Source organism: Arachis stenosperma, chromosome 2, assembly GCF_014773155.1.
Source record: "Arachis stenosperma cultivar V10309 chromosome 2, arast.V10309.gnm1.PFL2, whole genome shotgun sequence".
Classification (NCBI taxonomy): domain Eukaryota; kingdom Viridiplantae; phylum Streptophyta; class Magnoliopsida; order Fabales; family Fabaceae; genus Arachis; species Arachis stenosperma.
This window is the reverse complement of record NC_080378.1, coordinates 11,717,315-11,743,137: the sequence shown is the minus strand read 5'-3', so window position 1 is coordinate 11,743,137 and position 25,823 is coordinate 11,717,315. Positions and strand designations below refer to the sequence as shown.

Sequence of the window (25,823 nt, the reverse complement as noted above, 5' to 3'; positions counted from 1 at the left end):
TGGTTCTAGTCGGGACAGATGATCAGCTACTTGGTTCTCTGTCCCTTTTCTGTCTCTTATCTCTATATCAAACTCTTGCAGAAGCAATACCCACCTTATGAGCCTGGGTTTTGAATCCTGCTTTGTGAGTAAGTACTTAAGAGCAGCATGGTCAGTGTACACAATTACCTTTGATCCTACTAAATAGGATCTAAATTTGTCAATGGCGTAGACCACTGCAAGTAACTCTTTTTCTGTGGTTGTGTAGTTCTTCTGTGCGTCATTTAGAACACGGCTAGCATAATAAATGACGTGCAGAAGCTTGTTATGCCTCTGTCCCAACACTGCACCAATGGCATGGTCACTGGCATCACACATTAATTCGAATGGTAATGTCCAGTCTGGTGCAGAGATGACTGGTGCTGTGACCAGCTTAGCTTTCAGGGTCTCAAATACCTGCAGACACTGTGTGTCAAACACAAATGGTGTGTCAGCAGCTAGCAGATTGCTCAGAGGTTTTGCAATTTTCGAAAAATCCTTTATAAACCTTCTGTAGAATCCTGCATGCCCCAAAAAGCTTCTGATTGCCTTAACATTGGCAGGTGGTGGTAATTTTTCAATTACTTCTACCTTTGCCTTATCCACCTCTATTCCCTTGCTTGAAATTTTGTGCCCAAGGACAATTCCTTCAGTCACCATAAAGTGACATTTCTCCCAATTTAAAACCAGGTTAGTCTCTTGGTACCTTTTCAGGACAAGTGCTAGGTGGTTAAGACAGGAGCTGAATGAATCTCCATATACTGAGAAGTCATCCATGAAGACTTCCAGGAATTTCTCCACCATATCAGAGAAGATGGATAGCATGCATCTCTGAAAGGTGGCAGGAGCATTACACGGACCAAAAGGCATCCTCCTGTAGGCAAACACGCCAGAAGGACAAGTGAATGCTGTTTTCTCTTGGTCCTGAGGATCTACTGCAATTTGGTTGTAGCCTGAATAACCATCCAAAAAGCAGTAATAATCATGCCCAGCTAGTCTTTCTAGCATTTGGTCTATGAATGGCAAAGGAAAATGATCCTTTCTGGTGGCGGTATTGAGCCTTCTGTAGTCAATACACATGCGCCACCCTGTGACTGTTCTTGTAGGAACCAGTTCATTTTTTTCATTATGAACTACTGTCATGCCTCCCTTCTTGGGGACGACTTGGACAGGGCTCACCCAGGGGCTATCAGAAATAGGATAAATAATCCCAGCCTCTAGTAATTTAGTGACCTCTTTCTGCACCACCTCCTTCATGGCTGGATTTAGCCGCCTTTGTGGTTGGACCACTGGTTTGGCATTATCCTCCAATAGGATCTTGTGCATGCATCTTGCTGGGCTAATGCCCTTGAGATCACTTATGGACCACCCAAGAGCTGTCTTGTGTGTCCTTAGCACTTGAATCAGTGCTTCCTCTTCCTGTGGATTTAAAGTAGAGCTTATAATCACTGGAAAAGTGCTACCCTCTCCCAGAAATGCATACTTCAGGGATGGTGGTAGTGGTTTGAGTTCAGGTTTTGGAGGCTTATCCTCCTCCTGATGAATTTTCAAAAATTCTTTTGTTTCCTCTGGTTCTTCCTGATCAGGCTGAGCATCCCTGAAGATGTCCTCAAGCTCTGATTCTAGACTTTCATTCATATTGATCTCTTCCACCAAAGAGTCAATAATGTCAGCGCCCATGCAGTCATTTGGTGTGTCTGGATGCTGCATAGCTTTTACAGCATTCAACTTGAACTCATCCTCATTGACTCTTAGGGTTACTTCCCCTTTTTGTACATCAATGAGAGTTCGTCCAGTTGCTAGGAAAGGTCTTCCTAGAATGAGAGTTGCACTCTTGTGCTCCTCCATTTCCAGCACTACAAAGTCAGTTGGAAAGGTAAATGGCCCAACCTTGACAATCATGTCCTCAATTATGCCTGATGGATATTTAATCGAGCCATCAGCAAGTTGGAGGCATATCCGGGTTGGTTTGACTTCTTCAGTCAACCCAAGCTTTCTGATAGTGGATGCAGGTATTAGATTGATACTTGCTCCAAGATCACACAGGGCTATCTTGGTGCAAGCACCTTCTAATGTGCATGGTATCATAAAGCTTCCTGGAACTTGAAGCTTTTCTGGTAAGCTTTTCAGAATGACTGCACTGCATTCTTCAGTGAGAAACACTTTTTCAGTTTCTCTCCAATCCTTCTTATGGCTTAAGATCTCTTTCATGAACTTAGCATAAGAAGGTATTTGCTCAAGTGCCTCTGCAAACGAAATCTTTATTTCAAGAGTCCTCAGATAGTCTGCAAAGCGGGCAAATTTCTTATCCTGTTCTGCTTGGCGGAGTTTCTGTGGATAAGGCATCTTGGCTTTATACTCTTCAACCTTAGTTGCTGCAGGTTTATTCCTTACAGAGGTGGTTGGAGAAGCCTTTTTAGAGGGGTTACTATCAGCACTCTCAGGTGTCTGGTTCCTCTTTTGCGTTTGAACGCCAGGATTGGGTGGAAAATGGGCGTTTAACGCCAACTTTTCCCCCTTTTCTGGCGTTTGAACGCCAGAACTGGGCAGGGAATGGGCGTTTAACGCCAGCTTTCCCTCCCTTTCTGGCGTTTGAACGCCAATAGTATTCCTCTCTGGGCTCTTACTGTCCTTAGAGGGATTTTGGATAGTGGTTTGGCTATCCTCTGTCAATTGTTCCTTTACTGACTTTTTGCTACTTTGAGCAGTGTTATTCAATGTCTTCCCACTCCTCAGTTGAACTGCTTGGCATTCTTCTGTTATTTGTTTAGATAGCTGCTGTTTTGCCTGATTCAACTGTGATTCCATGTTCTTGTTAGCAGTTTTAGTCTCTTGGAGCATCTCTTTAAATTCTGCTAACTGTTTTGTCATCAGGTGTAATTGTTGAGTAAGCTCAACCATCTGTTCTTGAGGATTAGAATCAGTGGCTAATGCCACAACTTCTTCTTTTGTAGAGGACTCATGGCTAGAGTACAAATGTTGATTTCTAGCAACAGTATCTATAAGCTCTTGAGCCTCTTCAATAGTCTTCCTCATATGTATAGATCCACCAGCTGAGTGGTCTAGAGACATCTGAGCTTTTTCTGTAAGCCCATAGTAAAAGATGTCCAACAGTACCCACTCTGAAAACATTTCAGAGGGGCATTTTCTCAGCATACCTCTATACCTCTCCCAGGCATTATAAAGGGATTCATTATCCTCTTGTTTAAAGCCTTGGATGTCCAGCCTTAGCTGTGTCATCCTTTTTGGAGGGTAAAAGTGATTCAGGAATTTGTCTGATAATTGTTTCCATGTCTTTATGCTTGCTGTAGGTTGATTATTCAACCACTTCTTAGCTTGATCTCTTACAGCAAATGGAAACAGTAATAATCTGTAGACATCCTGATCCACCTCTTTATCACGTACTGTGTCAGCAATTTATAAAAACTGTGCCAGAAACTCAGTAGGTTCTTCCTGTGGAAGACCGGAATATTGGCAATTTTGCTGCACCATGATAATGAGTTGAGGGTTTAGCTCAAAGCTGCTTGCTTTGATGGGAGGTATACAGATGCTACTCCCATATGCAGCTGTAATGGGGTTGGCATATGACCCCAGAGTCCTTTTGGACTGTTCATTCCCATTTACGTCCATATTGGAGAAAAGGGAATTGATGTGAATAGTAATCAAGATATATATGTATATATATTTTTTTGAAAAGAGGAAAGATAAAAACAACAAAGAGACACCAAACTTAAAATTTTTCAGAAAATCAAACATGAATTTTCAAAATTTTAAAGAAAAACACAAAGAAGACACCAAACTTAGAATTTTTAAAGATCAAAAAGGGACTAAGGACATGCAAATTCGAAAATTAAAAGAAAAACAAAAGCATGCAATTGACACCAAACTTAAAATATGAAATTATACTTAAATAAAAGACTCTAAACCAACAAAAATAAAACAGTCCTAATCTAAGCAACAAGATAAGCTGTCAGTTGTCCAAACTCGAACAATTCCCGGCAACGGCGCCAAAAACTTAGTGCACGAAATTGCAATCACACTTTGCAATCCCGCACAACTAACCAGCAAGTGCACTGGATCGTCCAAGTAATACCTTACGTGAGTAAGGGTCGATCCCACGGAGATTGTCGGCTTGAAGCAAGCTATGGTTATCTTGTAACTCTTAGTTAGGATATCAAAGATTATCAGGATTGATTGTAAAAAGCAAAGGAACATAAAACAGGTACTTAAATTGCAGTGATGGAGAATAGGTTGAGGTTTTGGAGATGCTCTGTCCTCTGAACCTCTGCTTTCCTACTGTCTTCTTCTTCAAACACGCAAAGCTCCTTCCATGGCAAGCTGTATGTAGGGTTTCACCGTTGTCAATGGCTACCTCCCATCCTCTCAGTGGAAATGTTCAACGCACCCTGTCACGGCACGGCTATCCAGCTGTCGGTTCTCGATCATGTCGGAATAGAATCCAGTGATTCTTTTGCGTCTGTCACTAACGCCCCACAATCGCGAGTTTGAAGCTCGTCACAGTCATTCAATCATTGAATCCTACTCAGAATACCACAGACAAGGTTTAGACCTTCCGGATTCTCTTGAATGCCGCCATCAATTCTAGCTTATACCACGAAGATTCTGATTAAGGAATCCAAGAGATATCTACTCAATCTAAGGTAGAACGGAGGTGGTTGTCAGGCACGCGTTCATAGTTGAGAATATGATGAGTGTCACGGGGCATCACATTCATCCGGGTTAAGAACAAGTGATATCTTAGAACGGAAGTAAGCATGATTGAATAAGAAATAGTAGTAATTGCATTAATCCATCAAGACACAGCAGAGCTCCTCACCTCCAACCATGGGGTTTAGAGACTCATGCTGTAGAATATACAATGAGAAACGTGTAAAGTGTCATGAGGTCCAGATACAATGTCAAAAGATCCTATTAATAGTGAAATAGTAACCTAGGGTTTACAGAAATGAGTAAATGACAGAAAAATCCACTTCCGGGCCCACTTGGTGTGTGCTTGGGCTGAGCATTGAAGCATTTTCATGTAGAGACTCTTCCTGGAGTTAAACGCCAGCTTTTATGCCAGTTTGGGCGTTTAACTCCAATTTCTATGCCAGTTCCAGCGTTAAACGCTGGGAATTCTGAAGCTGATTTGCAACGCCGGTTTGGGCCATCAAATCTCGGGCAAAGTATAAACTATTATACATTGCTGGAAAGCCCAGGATGTCTACTTTCCAACGCCGTTGAGAGCGCACCAATTGGGCTTCTGTAGCTCCAGAAAATCCACTTCGAGTGCAGGGAGGTCAGAATCCAACAGCATCTGCAGTCCTTTTAGCCTCTGAATCAGATTTTTGCTCAGATCTCTCAATTTCAGCCAGAAAATACCTGAAATCACTGAAAAACACACAAACTCATAGTAAAGTCCAGAAAAGTGAATTTTAATTAAAAACTAATAAAAATATACTAAAAACTAACTAAATCATACTAAAAACATATTAAAAATAATGCCAAAAAGCGTATAAATTATCCGCTCATCAGCCACCATCGGCGCGTCCGCGTACCATGCGCGTGCGCGCCCCTATGCGCGATGCAACTATGGCAAATCTTATATCGTTTCGAAGCCCCGGATGTTAGCTTTCCAACCCAACTAGAACTGCATCATTTTGACCTTTGTAGCTCAAGTTATGGTCGTTTAAGTGCGAAGAGGTCGGCTTGACAGCTTTCCGGTTCTTTCATTTCTTCATGAGTTCTCCAACTTTTCATGCTTCTTTCTTCATTCCCTTGATCCAATCTTTGCCTCCTAAACCTTAAATCACTTAACAAACATATCAAGGCATCTAATGGAATCAAGGAGAATTAGATTTAGCTATTTTAAGACCTAAAAAACATGTTTTCACTCTTAAGCACAATTAAAGGAGAAGTTATAAAACCATGCTATTTCAATGGATAAATGTGGGTAAAAGGTTATAAAATCTCTAAAAATCAATACAAGATAAACCGTCAAAATGGGGTTTATCACCCACCATGCCAGCTTTCTTTAGGACCTCATGAATGTACTTTTGTTGAGTGAGTATTAGCCCTTTATCACAGGTTTTGTTTACCTGGATTCCAAGAAAATAGTGCAGGTCTCCCATGTCCTTCAAGGCAAATTTATCATTCAGTTTTGCTATAACCTCCTTCACAAGCTCTGTTGACTCTCCAGTTACTATGATATCATCAACATACACCAGCACATAGGTCTTGAGCCCTCTGTGATTCTGAATGAAGACTGAGATATCAGATTTTGTGGCCTCAAAACCAATCTCCCTTAAACCACCAACCAACTTGTAATACCACTCTCTTGGGGCTTGCTTCAACCCATAGAGAGCTTTGATGAGTTTGCACACCAATGAGGGATCTCCTTGCTCATAACTAGGAGGCTGTTTCATGTATACTTCTTCTGTTAAATCACCATGAAGAAAAGCATTGTTTACATCTAGCTGTCTGATTGTCCAGGACTTTGATATAGCAATAGAGAGTATGAGTCTGGTAGAAACAGGTTTCACCATAGGACTATAAGTTTCAGTAAAATCAGATCCAGGCCTTTGGGCATACCCTTGAGCAACCAGCCTTGCTTTATGCTTTTCCATAGAGCCATCTGCATTGTACTTTATTCTGAAAACCCACCTGCTGCCAATTGCTTCTCTGTTTGGAGGAAGCCTCACTAATTTTCATGTTTTATTCTTGATTAATGCAGCATATTATGCATCCATAGCTGCCTTCCACTCCGAAGATTTGAGGGCTTGTGTTACAGTTCTTGGCTCAAATTTGCAAGGAAGACCTTTGGCTTGACTATGCCAGCTTTGCCCCTGGTGATCATTGGGTGAGAATTAACTGCTGTAGAAGGGTGGATAGGATCTGGATTTATAGACATTGGTAATACAATCTCAATGTCATTGATAGGAATTGGAGTTGGGTTGGCGGAGCTTGCTATTGGTAACTCAGTCCTAACTAAAGGGTTGGCAGCAGGGATGTCTATTGGCTGCTGAGGTACTGTGGAGTTAATCTGAGAGGAGGTAGAGGAGGTATGACTAGCAGAGTGCTGATTTAAGACAGCTTCCAATGGGGCTGATTCATGTCTTGAAGTATTCAGTCTTGGAATGGTTGGAATGACTGGGACAGTAGATGAGGCATTATTACTATGAGTGTGATCTGTTGCTTGCTGAAAGGGGAACTAATCCTCAAAGAATACCACATGAGGAGTGATAATGACTCTTCCATATTGAGTGAGGCATTTATACCCTTTATGGGAGGTTGCATACCCAATGAAGGTGCAGGGGAAAGACCTGAAGTCCAATTTATACTTGTTGTAAGCTCTATGATGAGGGAAACACAAGCAGCCAAAAACTTTAAGCTGCTTATAGGAGGGTTTCTTGCCAAACAATTTTTCAATAGGAGATAACCCATTTAGGACTAGTGTTGGCAGCATATTTATCAGCTTTGTAGCAATAGTGAAAGCCTCACCCCAAAATTTTGTAGGCATGGATGCGCCTGCAAGTAAGGTAAGCCCCATCTCAACCACATGGCGATGTTTCCTTTCAGCAGCTCCATTTTGCTGATGTATATGGGGGCATGAAAACCTGCAAATAACTCCTGTGGCCTGTAACAGCTTAGATAAACTCACATACTCAGCAGCATTGTCACATTGCAACATCTTCAATTTCTTGTTTAATTGTAGCTCAGCAGTTTGTTGGAAATGATTAAATACTTATTTTAGTTGAGCTCTAGATTTAATTAGGTAAAGCCATGTGAATTTAGAGAAGGCATCAATGAAGTTGACAAAATACCAATGTCCATTATTATCTGCAATAGGGGCTGGTCCCAAAATATCAGAATGTACAAGTTCTAGAGGATGTTTGTATACAGTTTGTGACAAAGAGAAAGGTAGATGATGAGATTTGCCAATACAACAGGCTGAACAATCTACTTTGGTTACAGGAAGGGAAATTTGACAAGATTTTAATACTTTTGAAACAACATTATGGTTGGGATGTCCTAGTCTAGCATGCCAAGTTAGCAGATCATCTTTGTTTCTTATTGATGCAGTGAAGGCTCCTGGTGAGCTTTGAGGAGCTGGAAATTTATAAAGGCCTTGGTGAACAATGCCTTGAAGTATTATCTGCTGAGTATCTTTTGTTTTTATGCAACACCTATCATCATGGAATTCAAAAAAGACTTGGTTGTCACAGCAGAATTGATATACACTTAATAAGTTCTTTGTAATCTCAGGCACACACAACAATTTCTTAAGGTATAGTATCCTAGAGCTCAAATCAGATTTAATGCATGAATTACCAACAAAGGAGATTTGCAAACCTGTTCCATTACCAACAATGACTTGTTCATTTCCACAATACTCCTCCTTCTCTAGTAGATTCTGCTCATTATGAGTCATGTGATGAGTAGCGCCTGAATCCGGATACCAGCTTGGATCTTTAACTGTGGCAGGTGTTGCCAAGACATTGCAAAAGTTGGCATTAGGTTGAGAAATCTGTTGAGAGACTTGATTGCTGTATCCTTCATTTTCTCACTCTCCTTCATAAGGATCTTCACTGTACCTATGCCAGCAAGTTCTTGCTGTATGGCCTAATTTGTTGCAAATTTGGCACTGAGGTCTGTCTCTTGTGTTTTGCATTCTTCCTCCTCTGTTGAACTGGCCTCTACCAGCTTGAAACTGTCCATTATTTGACTGTTCCTGTGTCCAGGATTCTTGAGAAGATCTTCCTTCATTGAAGGCACCTCTACCTCCTCTAGACATCCTTCCTCCTCTTCCTCGAAAGCTGCCTCTGAAGTTTCCTCTTCCAAATTGAGCAACATTGGCTTGGACAAACTCCTCTGGATTTCTGAATCTAGAAAGCATGCTCTCATGTGCAAGTAATAATGCCTCTAGCTCAGCCACTGTTATGCTTTGAGCTCTTGCTAGCACAGAGGTGTATACTGAGGAATATTCCTCAGTTAGGCCATGTAGGATTGCATTTACATGATCACTATCATTGATTGACTCTCCAACAGAAACTAGTGCATCAATTGTACCTTTAATTGAAAGCACATAGTCTGTCACTGATGCTCCGATCTGAAGTGTGCTGAGTTTGTGCTTCAGTTGCATTACTTTTGCCTTGATTTGAGAAGCGAAATGATCCTCCAATCTCTTCCATACCTGATGTGTATAGGTGCAACCAACCATTCTTGCAGTAAATGACTTGCTCATTGAGGCTAAGAGCCAGGATTTGAGTAATGCATCCTGCCTTTTCCACTGTTGATATTGTGGATTTAACACTGCATCTTCATCATCTGTAACTAGATACTGTTGAGGAATTCCCTTTCCTGTGATGTGACTCAGCATATCATTTCCTTCAATTGTTGAGAATGCTTGATCTTTCCACTGTAAGAAATTTTTCTCATCTAGCTTCATTGAAATTGGCGTTGCTGTGAATCCCTGAGCCATTGTGTGTGACTCTGATTTTCTTGTTCTTGTGATTTGGACCTTGCGGAAGCTATGGCACCATAAGCTCTGATACCATGAAAGGTATCAGATCATAGAGGGTAATCTTGAAGAAGAATCAAAACAGAAGTTGAAAGAGAGAAGGAACAAAGAAAGCAAGCGGGAGAAGAGATTTCATTGAATGAATGAGTGAAATTACAAAAGCTACATTGTAAAGCGAGGAGGAAGATTATTTATAAGCAATGAAACTAGCAGTGAGTTGAGCAAGGAAGCTTCCAGCATCTTCTAGCATCTATAGCTAACTAACTAACTGAAAAGGGAGAGTGAGAGCTAACAGCACTAATTGCCTAACAGAATTGACAGCAAACACATGCCATCTAACAGAATCAATCAGCAAGCACATAAGGCACAATACTCATTCTAAACGTGCTTAATTCTATCCATGCCATGACTCCTATTAACCGTAACACTAAATTGTGTTACATATATTGATCATTGGAAATAATTATAAAATGATGCAATTTATTTTGTTAAAATTTATTATCATCTTATTTAATTTGATAATTTTTTGAAGGATAATATATCATATTTTTGTTTGTGTTAATTCTGTTAGTTTAAAATCGTCTCAACTTTGTCATACGGTCAATTCTATTAATAAATTATTAATGACATGATAATATTAAGACGATTTTAAAACGTTAGAAATTTAAATAAGACTATTTAAATATTAGAAACAACTTTAAAATTTATTTTAAATATTTGAGACAAAATAATATTTTATTGTAAAATAAACACAAACATTGTAATAAATTATGGTAGATGCGCACACAGATGATCACATATATATGTCCTTTTTGTCTGATGTTCTTATTGATGGAACATATTGGTTTAATAGTTACACTAAAATGACATTATTTATATCATCAACTATATTATATGTACATTAAATAAAAATCAGTCAATTATATAAAATATACATTAATATATAAGATATAAATTAAAAATAAATTAAATAATTTATATATTTATATACAATTATATAAAAATTAATTTGATAACTAATTTTTGTGTGCCCTTAATACTTTTGTTATAAACTATATATATTACTAATAGTTAGGTAACAAAGAGCTAATTTTTTCACCATCTTAGAGTAGTAATAACGAGTAAATAATTATTTTAAACGATGCAAAATTTATAATTTTAATAAAATGAATCTAAAATATATTTTTGATAAAATAACCCTCCAAAAATACTCTCTCACTCTCTTGTGTGTGTCAAGCATTAGTAGCAACTCCTCTTCTTTGCCTCATGCTCTTCTTCTTTCTTTCTCTTTCAAATTGGAATCATGCATCTTCTTTTCTCTTTCTTTTTCAAATTAGAATTACAAATTTTTATTAGGATTTATCCCTTCAACTCTCTTTTTTCATCTACTATTGTGATTAGTTATTATTGTATTACTAGTGATGATGTTATGGCCGGGAATCACAAATTTTTAATAGGATTTTTTATTTTTAATAGGATTTTCTCCTTCAACTTTCCTTTTTTTTTTCTTTTATTTACTATTGTGATTAGTTGTTATTGTGTTGCTAGCTAGTAATGATATTATGGCTGATTTTGATTGTGGTGGTTGTTGTTGTCTTGTTTACGATGATGTTATCGTTGATGTTAGTGCTGGAGATACATAGGGGTGGCAAGTGGGGAAGCCCATCCCGTCCTGCTTCGTCTCGCCAGATTCCGTCCTTAGGCAGGCTGGCCCACCCTGTCCCACCAAGTGAGGCGGTCCTAGAATCTCAGGCTATCCCGCTTAATGGTGGGCTGGCGGGTCGGCGGATCAATCCCGCCAAATATCTTTTTTTTTTTTTTTTTACTTTTAACTATTAAATAATATATATAAAGGCATAAAAAAATCTCTTCTGTTTTTTACTTTTAACTATTATAATTTATAAAAGTATAAATAAATTATAATTTTTATATTCACAAACATTAAAGTCTTTGTAATTATAAATATCTAATAAACATAATTATAAACCAAGTTTTCATCCAAAACATAATTATAAATATTGTTTCCAAAGCAAAATAAACATAATCCAAAACATAATTATAAATATTATCTCTAAAACAAAATAAACATAATCCAAAACACTCAATTTTCATCTTTATTGTAAGTTGGGTTGGGAAAAGTTGGGTTTTGGTAAAAAAAATTGTAAAAATACTCTTTACTAAAAAATAATAAGCCCGCCCCGTCGAAGCTCGCCAAAACCCCGGTTTAAGCGATGCAGGTTAAGCGGACTTTTGCTATTTGGCGGTTTAAATTTTTCAGCCCAATCTGCCTTTTTTGACGGGTTATACGGGCCGGCCCGACGGGTTTAAGCCCGTTTGCCACCCTTAAAGATACATATATAATTTCATAAAAAAAAAAAACTATTGACTATATCAATTAATTATTGACTAACGTTTGGTTTATTTTTTCAAAAAGAACACATTTTTTGGAAGATTATTTTGTCAAAATTCAAAAACATCTTTTAAGTCTATTTTCTCAAAATTATGATTTTTTGAAGTTCAAAATGACTATTTATTAAATATAATGAGATCAAAATATTTTCCAAATAATGAAAACTTAGCTAATAATAATTTAAATTATCTTATTTAATATTTATTAATTATTATCAATATAATTAAATAATATTAACTATAATAAATATACAATTATAAATACATTACATATATAAAATTACAAATACTGAATTAAATAAATAATTTTGAGTTATTATCTTGCTAAAGCACGTTACCATTGAAATTAGATCCTAGATATAGAACGTAATGATTGAAGCAAAATTGTTTGGCCAATAATTTAGTTGGTTCTAAGGAAAATACCCCACACCATGTGCTTACTGTGTGATATGTAGTTAGATATGCATGGTTGGAATTGGACCATCCTTATATCTAGCACCGTCCATCACACCATAGAATGCTTTCTCCAATGCTAATGCATTAAATGAGAGAAATTAAATTTGTATTCAAATTTATATTGTCCTTTTTCATCCCAAAACCCAAAAAAAAAAAAAGAATTATATAATTCCTTCAATTTAGATAAAATTCGTATTTTATTAAATTTTTGTTCAAAGTTATAATTTTAGACAAAATGTTTTTTATATTTTTTAATTATAAACGTATAGATCATTTAATTTCTGAGATCATGATTTGATTTACTACATATATATATAATACCTCAGTATGGCAAAATGTGACATATTGTTCTTAATAACATCAATATAATGTGTATTATGTAAATTATTCAACACTCGTATAATTGAAATTCCAATTATTTACTTGAAGTTTTTATATCAATTTGGATGTGTATAAGGTATGTTATTGTTCAGATAGAAAACATTAGAATGATAATTTACAATTCTATTGTTTTCTCCTTATTATGTTTTCCCCTCTAATTGTTTTAAGTACCCATATACAACCATCCAAAAAGAATAAGACAATAATAGTGTTATAGATAATGAGAGCAACATAATTGGCATTTTTCTTTTCCTTGTGATTAAAATGGATTTTCTTCAGTGAATTTTGCATCTTGCAATACAGTGCACACTATGAGTAATAATAATGAAAGATCGAAAGTGTATATATATAGGGGGCCATTACCAGATTTATAAATACAATGTAGACCTGGCTATGCCAAAAATACCATGATGATTTATCATAGGAACATGGACACATTTAAATAGCAGCGTTTTTTCAACCATGCAAAATGTTATTATTGTTATTATTATTATACATATTGATTGTAAAATCATATTTTTTTAACAACCCTTAATTAATTATATCTGATGATGTTACAAGAAGGTAACATGAATAATTATATTTTTAATACTCTTCCTCAAACAAGAATTTCTTTTAGATATTATAGAGTTAGAATTTACTAAGGATCGAACTCTAAACATTTTGAACATAGAATTTTGATACTATATATATATATATATATATATATGTTAGAAAATTATTAAATTTTTTGATTTGTTTGTGGCAATACATATATTAATTATAATTACAAATTATACTATTTTAAATTAAATGATTTATATAATGGTGATCTTATTTATTATTATAAATGATAAATTAAATAAGTCATAATTATTTTTAATTTGAAATTAAATGAGAATAAAATATCTTTTGGCCTTAGATACTATTTTGTGAGATTTAGGGTTTAATGAGTGTCATGCTCAAATATAAATAGTGACTTCTAAAACTACCTCAACAACTCTTTTCTCATTAAAGGAGTTGCAATTCAGCCGTCCTATTAGGAATAAAAAAGTTTTGGTTGAGGAAGACTGAGACAACTCTTCCATTAATTTTTAATTTCTATGAGTAAAGGTACGCTTTTGCACTATATATGATATATATAATTTTTGGTGATTCAATATAAATGATCTGAATTATAAAACAATTTATTATTCCAACAATGTCATGATACTATTCATTCCAAAAGTTTAAGTTGATAGAAGAAGGCAACATAAATAATAATATTTCTAATAAAATATATCTTTTATGAAAATGCTGAATATTCTTTGTTGTAATTCACGAAAAAAAAAAACTATCAATGCCCTGAAGATCTTCCCCTTAGTGAACGAACAGAAAATAAAAGTTTATAGTATAAATTTACTAGTCTGTTGTCATGATCTTTTCTTTAATCATATAATAAGATAATGAAAAAATTAAAGTTTGGTAATAAACTCTCTTCGAGTAACATTTAGCTAATTTTGTCATTTCTTTCTTTAGTTTTCTTTTTGGTTGAAAAAAAAAACTTTGAACTTTTTCCTTACTAATTTTTATTGACCCAAAAAAATAAGTAATTAATTAAAAGGAGTAAATTAATTAAAGTTGCTCCTTCCAATTATTATACATTCTTACAAGTTTTGGAACACCTTTAATAACATTCTTAGAAGTCCAACTTGCTTAAGTCATATGAAACTAACTCCTTTAATTATTTGATATGCAAATGCAAGACTTTGGTCTATGAAAACATTGAAATATGGTGGTATAGTGGGACCCATTTTTAGGACAAGTCCTTATTGTGACAAATATCTTGCATGAAGTAATGAAACCATAGCCGTTTGATACATCACTTTCTGTGTTATAACTTTAGATTTTAGACTTATAAAAGTGTGCGTAGATCTGTGCATGGAGTGGACCAACCTTTCACTATATTAAATTTCACTCTAAATTAAAGTTGTCTCATGCTATTTGGAGTCCTTCTTCTCTTTTTAGATAAATGTTTTGCCCCCCTCAAGTATTGTATTTGATATGTACACCAATTTGTTGCTCTTCAGTCTTCACTCTTAAAGAGTAGTTGTTAGATCTAATTTATTTAATTGTCTCATGTGTCTAAAAATAAATAGACTCAATAGATCAAAGGAGACTCAGTATGTATATATTAGCTATTTTTATACAATGATATATATAAGTCACTTAAAAATAATGTATGCTTTTTACTTAAATACTTCATATTGGCCTATTTATTAAGATAAAAAAATAAGGTGGAATTTATGATGTCTATGATCATGGTAGTTAAGACCAGGTGACTATACAAGTATTTTTAAAATTAAAATCATATTTTTTTTATATTTTGATAATATTTTTTATTATTTTTAAATTGTATTGTTGAATAATAAAAAATATTATTTTAATTTTAGTAATATTTTTCAAGGTATCATAGCCACATAGTGTATATACTATAGCATACAAAAATAATAATAATAATATAGTTTGCACAAATGATCTATATATTAACATGATATTTATTTATTTTTTTAATTAAAAATCATGATTAGAAGTAAAAAGAAAAGAAGATAAATAAAAAGAAATTTGGGATACTGTAAATTAAATAAAAAGAAATATTTATACATGAGATACGTATTATGAAAGAAAATTATTTTTTTTTATTACATACATCTTCTAAAAAGTGATACATTTATGGAAAAAGGAGAATAATTTTGAATGATTTTCATGGCATTCAATATATATTATAAAATTATGCCACTTGAAGGCTTATTGTTGGTTGATGTTTTTCCTTTGCTTGATAACATGTGCTTCTTGCTTTCATCCCAATCAAAGAATTACCAAAAGAGTTCATCTATTCTATACTATAGTCTTCTAATTTATTTGGATTAAGATACACTATTTCTCATAGAAGTTATCAACAATCAATTTGTGGAGAAGTTGGTTGAAGAATCAGCATCCAGTTTCATGGCACATGGGATCTACAGGTACTTAATTTATTATTTTTGTAACCATTTATTATATTATTCTTTCACTAATTCACAATATAATATAGGTATGTGATCAGTGAGTACTGAGTACCACCTTATATATAATAATTATTTAAAAAAATAAATTAATACATTATTAAATGTATAAACATTTTTTTATAAAATTATAAAATCATATATCATACACTATGTATGTTTATGACGACCATGCACAATATATGTGTTCATTGTTACACGAATAACATTAGATAATCAATTAAAAATTATTTTATTTATTTTAAATTTTAAATTCTAAAAAATAAACATTTTTAAAATTAAAAAATGGATATATAATATATATTGACTAACTAAAAATTAATTTTCTATAATTTCTGTTATTTAACAAGTAATTCCAGATAAAGAAATAAAATATATTTTTTTTCTTTTCCATTTTCCTCAACTTGCCCGTCACTTCACAAACTACCACTACACAACAATACATCAGTATACACATATAAAAAGCAAAGAACTTGACATCTTCATTTCCTATATATATTATATATCATCACTTCTAATTGGCTTCAATCATTTTGTGAAAGAAAAAAAAAAAAACATGCCGAGCACAAAAAATCTTAGGCATCTCAACTTTTGTTTCCCAAACTCCACTTCCAAACAAGAATCACCATCTCCTCCTATAAGCCCCATTGCTCCTTCCACTTCTCCAAATCATATCCATCATCAAAACCATAATATTAATAATCACGATCTTCCAAGTCCATCGCCCTCGTCACTTAACATGATCAAGAACTTTAATTCTCTCTATGACCCTTCCTTATCTTTTAATCATGATCATTCCCTACGTTTCTCTTCTCTCTCCACCATAACCACTACCATAACTTCTTCCTTTGATTTCGAACCCGAAATAGAACTTGAACCAGCGGATTTCGCCGCCGCCTTCTCCTCCCAGCGTTTTTTCTTTTCGTCCCCCGGACAATCCAACTCTCTTGTTAAATACAATAATAAAAACCCTAATTCTAATTCCTCCTCGTCTTCGTTACCGTTCCTTGTTAACACCCGTCAATTTGACGATGCTAACAACGATAAAAATAACAACAATAATAGTAACAAAAAGAAAAAGAAGGACGTGATTTTCAATGGAAGCGTGGCCGTACCAACGTACTCGCCGGATCCCTACTTAGATTTCCGGCAATCCATGCAAGAAATGGTGGAGGCACGGCCGGAACTTATGGATGTAAAATCAAATTGGAACGTGTTACATGAGCTTCTTCTTTGTTACCTTGCCCTCAACCCTAAAAGCACACACAAGTTCATTATTGGGGCTTTTGCTGACCTTCTTGTTAGCCTCATGCCATTCTAGCTTTTCGTCCACCACCGTCGCTGGCCGCCACCAAATCTCCGGTACCATTTGATAAATTTTGATTTTGTTTTTGTTAGATCAAAAGTTATTATTGCTATTGTATGTTGTTATTAAATCATGTTTAATTGTAAAAATATAAAATTTTATGGAACATATCTACACAAGAGTCAATTTTATTGAAAATGCTCATGTTATTATTATTTGGAAAGGTTCCAAGTAAGTTACCACTTAAATTATAGTTTATTGATTAAAATTTGGGATCTTGAATTCTTGATAGGTGTGTGTATAAATTGAAATATAAAACAATGTAACGTGGGTGACAGATAATGATTGTCTCATTAAATTAATACAAGGCTTTAATAATTATTTCAATTCACATTGGTTGTTTCTTGATTTTCTTAGTAGTAACCAGTGAGTATAGTGCATAGTGGCATTATGCCATTATCTCTTTAAATTGGTATTCTTTCTTTTGGAGGGTGGGGAACCTCTATTATACTTAGAATTTGGTCCCCTATCATAGTCATTGTCTTCTATTCCATCTTGTCGATCATTTCCAATTTTCTCCTTTTAAAATAAATAAATAATTGTTTTGTTTTTATTTGGGACAAATAAGAACCTTTTTGGTAGTATAAATTAAACTTTCTTGATAATTTAATTAAACAAATATAGAAAACTAATTTTTAATTAGTCAACATTAATTAATTTTAAAATTTATAATTTAAGATATATGTTACAAATTTATAATTTAGAATATAAATTCAAAATAAATAAAATAATTTTAGAAATGTTAGTTGATATTACTCGAAAAAATTTATTCCCTCACATTACTCTTTAATTAATTAATTTTTTGTTGTTGTGTACTTTAGATGCACGTTTTTGTTTAGGCATTGCTAATAAGAAGCAATAAAACAAATTTTTTTTATAGAAAATAATAAACTTCTAAAGCTTTTAATGTATTGAACGAAAATTAAAGTTGAAATATATATTACTATCTTAATTAACAATTGCTATGAAAATGTTCGTTAGTTAAACCATTTTTTTTATTTTTACTAGCATATATAAATTTTATTATTGGACAACACATTTCATTCTCTTAATACATTTTTTGTTTGTGAGGTTACTTAAGATATCTAGACGATGATACACAAAACCTTCCTTAATTCAAGGTGCATGGTAGTTATGTCATATATGACTAGTTAGGAGTATGTGTCAAGAAATTTTAATGAACATTAAATTTCTTGACTTTTGTGGTCATTTATTAATATGCCGTATTGTTAGGACTTCATTAAATTTCTTGGCTTTTGTTTAATTATTATCATGAATTTAATTAACACTTACTTTAAAAGATATATTAGTGTATGTATGTGTACAATTTTTTTTATAAATATATTTAACTTATTTAATATATTTTTATTTATATAATTATATATATTTAATAAATTATTTTACAAAATTTTTATAAAATGTAAATTTTAATTTAAGTTCATCCCTATAACATATTAAGATAAAGATTTAGTTAACATGTGTTTTTAGGATATATAATAAATTTACTATTAGTAAAAAATTTTAAATATTTTTATTTAATGAATATAAAATAAATGTATTGAAAATTTAAATTTTTTATATTCTTAATAAAAAAATTTTAATTTATAAATTTAACATACATTTTGAAGACACAAGATAGATGAAATCTTAAGATAAATTTAAAAACAACTTCTTACCTCAAGTTTAAAAATATTTTCACAACTATTTTAATTCGCTACAATTCTTCTAGCTAGTTTTGACATAATAAAATACTCTATTGCTAAATTTATAATAATTTTTTTTAGTTAAAATTTCTATTATATTTATAAATTAAACTCATCAAATTTTATTTCTAAAAAATCATTAAAATATATTTAAACCAACTAATTTAAATATGAATGGTATAACCTTTATTTATCAAACATAAGTCTTCTCTTTTTTCTCAAAATATTTTTTCGTTTGGTTTAAAGTAAAAAAGAATTTAAACCTTAAGTAAATTCTATGTTCATGGCTAATTGATTTGAACCTGATCTTAATTTAACCTACATCAAAATTGATCATGTTATAAATTCTTCTTTTAAGATGTCTTTTTTTTTTCAAAGAAAGATATATTTAAAATTTTAAATTATGCATTATATAAGGCATCCTTATAAAATAATATCAAAAGAAAGAATAAACTAAGAATGGTACAAAATATATAATTGATTTATTATTAATATACAAATTACAATTACTTATTCATTAATTAGATCTATTTTAATTGAAATCTTCTGTGTCCGCGTTTCAAATTGTTTTACACTTCACAATTGATGTACCTTGACATTCATAGAGAGCTTATACCTAAAAAAATAATAAAAAAAATGTATGTAAAATTTTAGATAATACTCAATTAATAAAAATGATCAATTTTTATTAAAAAAATACAATACCATTACATAAAGTAATTATGAAAGAAAAGAAAATTAAAAAATAAAAACAAAATAATTTGACTCTAAAAATTACACTCATAAATGATAAAATATATTCTATGTATAATATTTATAAAATATAAAAAAATAATTATAATTATTAAAAAGATATAATATAAAATATTTTAAATATTGACAATCTTATCATAATTAATTATTAAATATTAATAAATATAATGACTTAAAATTGATACTTTCTAAAAAAACAAAAAACAAAAGAGAGAAGCAAGCATACTGGTGTACTCACACCAGAACATGTCATGTTGGCATACTTGGCACCATAACGTAAGTATCATAAAATATATATACAACGTATTAAAATATTAATATACACATTCTAATTTTAATACTATATAAATATTATCTCTTTCATAATCATGTATTAATATTCACGTTTCTTCCATAATATTTGTTACTAATATTATATAATATATTAATATATGTAAAATATTATATAAAAAACATATTTAATGCATTATTTTTTTATACACTCTTAGTATTATTGATAAAGAAATATTATTATTATTTTCAAAAATACATTTTTAATGTATTGATAGCTTAAAAATATAATAAAATTATATGATATATTATCATATTAGCAGTATTTTTAATTTAATTATTTGAATATATTTAAATTTAATAAAAAAATTATAACTGGTAAAAAAAATAAAATTCAAAAATTCAAAAATTAAATATTATATTCCAAAATAAATAGATATAATTTATCAAATTCAAATATATTAGCATGTAGATCAACAAAAACAATTTGAAATGAAACATAATGGATGTAATGCATTGTAAATAATTATATAAAAGATGATCATGTTGCAAGGACAACAAAAAATTAAATAAAAAATTCATTATATAATTAAGAAAATAAAAATAAGACCAAATTTATAAAAGAATGGCAAAATTATGATTTATATCTTAAAAAGGATTAATTTTCATAAAAAATAATACATGAAATAGTTAAGAAAGAAAAAAAATAAAAACTAAAAAAATACTTTGGCTCAATAAAAAATTCGAGCTCTTCTCAAGAAAATTAACTTTATCCATATTCCATTAGATTGGTCATAATATATGAATAGATTCAATCATCATTCAGTAAAATAGAGTTCATTATCCTTTTCTTAAACTCTTACGTCCATGTAATTAGAATTCGGATCAGTAAATGAATTCGATGTGGTATTTAATAGATGTGGTGCATTGCAAACAATTGCACTGTAAATTAGATGAAAAAAAGTTTTAGTAAGAATAATTATCAAATTATCAAAAGAATAAGAGAATAGCTACATCAATAAAAAATCATAGAAAAATATAATTTGCACCTTAAAAGGATCAACTTCGATAAAAAAATAAATAATACATTCTTATTCTATGAAATAGTAGAGAAAGAATAACAAATTAAATAATTAAACAAAATATTTTGATTCTAAAACTTAGCCTCATAAACAATAAAAAATCCAAACCTAAACCCTAAACCTTTAGTAATTATAGGAGTGTTCAATCACTATATATGTTATTAACACATACATGCATAACAAAGTTACAAACGCATATATCACATAAATATTATTTATGTATGATTGATAATTATATATATAATTAGTATAACTAGAATTAGAATGATTTATAATTAAAATAATTGATAATTAATATAATTACTCATTAAATGTTAATTTTTTATATAATTATCAAGAATATATTTTTTTTTAAATAAATTGAGAAGAAAAAATACGTATACTAATATTAAAATGTTTTACGTCAGTATTCTTGGTATTATAATATAATTCGTTATAGAATAATATAATAATAATATAAAAATTATTAAAAATATACAAAATTAAAATTTTGTAATATATTTTATTATATATTTATTAAAATAAATAATTAACAAATTTTATTAATAATAATCCTAACTCTTGTCCTTAACAAACCCTTTATTTATTTATTTCTGCATGTGGCAAACCACAAGTGAAGTCCTAGCAAGGAAAACGTACCATAAAGAATTATAGCAATCTAGCATAGAAACGATGTCAACATGCATTAACTGCGTAACTGCATCCATATAGATTCTCTCCGATAAAAATACATGTGAAGAATCACAAAAAGTCATCACATGTCATTATCATACAAAACAAAAATAGTTTTATACTTTTATTTCATTAAATTATCTTTTCACCTTGTTAGCCACTTTTATTTTATCTAGCAGAAATACACAAGGATAAAACTAAACAAACCATTTTTTATATAGTTCATTAAATTTTATAAAAAGAAAATGTCTATTTATTTGTATCCAATAGAGACCTATATTTGGACACTAACACTTGACCCACTTCGGTGGTGTTCATATTTAAGAAAATTTCCAACTAGAAAATAAGCTTATCTTTTAATTAATATTTGCATGCAAATAATAGTAAGCTAAAAGAAAGAGGAAAAAGTAGGCTTTTTTTGTAGGGTGCAGAGTAGCAAAAGACTAGTTTTTGTTGTATGGGATGAAACCAAATATTGGTTCTGTATCACTGAAACCACCCTTTCAATTAATGCTTCCTTAATGATATAGCCTTTAATTTCAACTCATGTATTCCAAATTCCGAATCCTAGTTATCTTGTTTTCACATGGTTTATTATAATATATTATATACTACTCCATTTAATATTTAAAGCGATAGAAAGAGATATATAAATAATTATATTTTTAATAATAATTAAATTAAATAGTATATGTTAAAATAATATTATTAAAATGGCTTTTGTAACATGTAGTTAACTCGCTAAATTTGTCTTTATGTATAGGTGATTATTATGCTATTTAAAAATATTGTCTAATTTAATAAAAAAATTAAAAATTAATATTTAATTTTAAAAATATAAAAAATAAATAATTTTAAATATTTAAAACTTTTTTAAAAAAATAAGTTAAATAAAAATTAAACATCAAATTATAATCACTGTAAAATTCACTGTGTGTATATGAACAGTTACTAACGGTATTATTGAATTTTTTTAATTGTTTCGGTAGCTAGTCAATTAAGAAGTTGATTGGCTTTGATTAAATAATTGAAGTTGTTACGTTGGACAGTGAAAAATAGTGATAAGTCGATATCAATACAATGCAATAAAGAAGTACAATTCATCTCTTAATAATTGTAGTGGGTTTGATATAGCACTGAATCGCTGCATTCAAGACAATAATGAATGGCTTAGAAAAAGGGCAAATCACAACAAAGTAAAATAAGAAATTTGGCTGAGAGACAGAATCACAGAATCACGGAATCTCAACACTTTTTTGCCCCATTTCCCCATCTCTTTAACGATATAAATTATATGATTTCTTTGTTTTATTCAGTGAGATGTCTCGGCTGTAGGAATAAGACACGTACAAGATTCACTAATTGAATTTTTTATCAGGGTCTTTTTTTTTTTTTTTTTAGTTATGTGCAAGGAAGTCAATTAAAATCTAATTGTTAATTGGCAATTCAAAAGTGAGATTTTTTTTATTAATTAAATTTCGAATAAACTACCAAAATTAATCTTAAAAAAATTAAATATTGATAAATCTGGTTATAAAAAAGAAAACTAACTTATAATTCTAATTAATTTATTGAGTATCTACCTATTTTGATCTTCAAAGAATTTTAAATCAGACACTTTAGTCTCTAACTAAAATTAATTACTCGATTGGTCCCTAACAATTAATTCCGTCAGTCACTTAGGTCCTTGGCTCCGTCAACTTTAACAGAAAACAAAATGGTATCTGACAACTCTAACAACTGACAAAATAATTCCTGACCCCTTTATTCGAAAACGACACTGTTCTTCCCCAATTTTTATCATATCTTGCATAATCCTAATATTCATACTCTTTTTTTTACCTTCACAGTCTTCTTTTTCATCTTTTTCTTCCTCCTCTTTAACTCCAAAATTAAGCCATGGTGTAATTGCCACACATGTCACACCTACCTCAACATGTTATGTACCACACACTTCCTACATCTTTGTGACTGGGTACATCCACCTCCTCTGCACTTCACCCACCAGAAGCATCCACTTCCACGTCTTCGATAACATTACCTCCAACCCCGACAACGTCCACGACATCCTCAAGACCAAGTTCCACAACTATCTCAAGGGCATGCCTTTCTCCACCCTCCGACAAGCAATATAGATTGTTGGACATTAGGACATCATGAGAAGATTCTCCTTCAATATCATATGCAAATTCTGATTTGAAATAGACACAAAGTGCTTCATTCCTTCTTTCTCGGAGTCCAAGTTGACAGACAGTTTCGACTTCGCATCCAAGCTATTGGTGCAACGAGCAATATCGCCATGTTGTCGCTCATATGGAAACTGAAGCGATTACTAAACATTGGTTCGGAGAAGAAGTTGAAGGAAGCGATCGGAGTGGTGGACAATGTGGTGTCATGGAGATGATAGGGCAGAGAAGGAGGGAGATGACAATGTGACAAGTCTTAATAAATCAGACTTGCTGTCTAGATTCATAAGATCCATCGAAGATGACAAGTAGTTGAGAGACCTAGTCATTAGTTTTCTGAGTATGAATTGGTTGAGAACATGTTGAGGATCTTTTTTTCTTATGAACATTAAAGTTATAGAGTGTGCATTGTGTAATTTGAAATTATAGTGTTAGACTGTTAGTGTTATGTGAAATATGATGGAAATTGAGAGAGAATAATGTCATTTCCGAACAGAGGAGATCAGAGGCCATTTTGTCTTCTATTAGAGTTGTCAAGAACTATTTTATCATCTGTTAAAGTTGATAGAGTAAATGACCTAAGTGAAAATTAATTGTTAAAAATCAATCAAATAATTAATTTTAGTTGAAAATTAAAGTATATGATCTAAAAATTTTTAAAGACAAAAATGAATATATATTCTAATTTATTTCATTCGTCAAAACTAATCAAAGGTCAAATAGAGATGAATGGCATTAACTGGTAATTTAACCTACGTGTTACGTTACTGAATATGTAACAACTTAGACATGGATATTTGAATTTAAAATTAAAACAAAATTAATGAAAATAGTGATTTAAACAAAGATTCTCAGTGTGACACTTCATTTCGTGCTTTTTATCTCATGAAACCTTTGTCCTAGTAGAGTCACACGGACTTAAATACCATTTTTAATAATTTTGTTTTAATTTTAAACACGTATTCAGTAATGTGATACTGATACATAGGCTAAATTACTAATGTTATCTATTTTTGTTTGATGTTTGGTTAGTTTTGACTTTCCACGAATGAAATAGATCATTCAGCATTATAAGTTAGTTTTCTTTTTTGTTTATGGTTATATTTATCAACGTTTAAATCTTTTAGGTTTAATTTTAATAATTTATTGTTTTAAATTTTTCATGCTTGAACATTTAAAAGATAATTATATTTTATTTTTTATTACAAAAAACTTGCCGAACAATTAGAGTGATTGACTATATATTTTAATTTGAAATTTTGAAAATGTCCAAATCCAACTTTGAATTTTTTTTATTATTATTCAAAGTATGTGAATTTCGACTAATCTTTTTATAAATTGATACCAAAATCAACCTCGAGGTGACAATTGCACTTTTGTTTTTATAATTTGTTTGGCTGAAAGAAATTAAAATAAACGAAGTAGTATCAAATATCAGTTTTATTCTTTACGCAAATTTTATAACCTAATAAGTTACGTTTAATGAATAGTAGTTTTGGAAAAATAATAATAATAATATTTAGGATACAATAAAAAATTAGTTTAAATAGTCTAAATTTGTCTTATTTATTATTTATTAATTATCATTAATTAGAATTAATAAATGATAAATAAAACAAATTAAATTCATTTTTTTATTGTCTCTCTAGTATTACCAAAATAAAAATTAGAGTAATTACCTAAATCAGATCAGTCTCCAAAAATTTTAAAAGTAGACATTTTAGTTTGAAAAAAATTAATATATAAAATAATTTTTAGCATTTTTTTCGTCGCACATAACAGTCTTTAGTCCATTTTCTGGCGTGACTCACCAATAGAAGATAAAATAGTCTTTGGTAGCTTTCTTCTTTCTCATCTTCCCCCCGCCATCACCGTCTCTTTGGTTTAAAAAATCATTCAGCCCAAAAATATTTGTCATCCCAGTGACTACTACGATAAAAATTACGTCTCCTCCATCTACTGTCGTTCGCTGCGGTTCCGCCCA

The 25,823-nt window shown here is 31.4% G+C and overlaps 1 protein-coding gene across 1 annotated transcript; it reads left to right on the top strand.

The window, feature by feature from the left end:
* Nucleotides 1-16,363: 16,363 nt before the first annotated feature.
* LOC130963731 (transcription repressor OFP16-like) lies at nucleotides 16,364-17,265 on the top strand. The gene has a single exon (XM_057889833.1). The coding sequence runs from the start codon at nucleotides 16,364-16,366 to the stop codon at nucleotides 17,126-17,128; it is 765 nt and encodes a 254-aa protein (XP_057745816.1). The 3' UTR covers nucleotides 17,129-17,265.
* The last annotated feature ends 8,558 nt before the right edge of the window (nucleotides 17,266-25,823 follow it).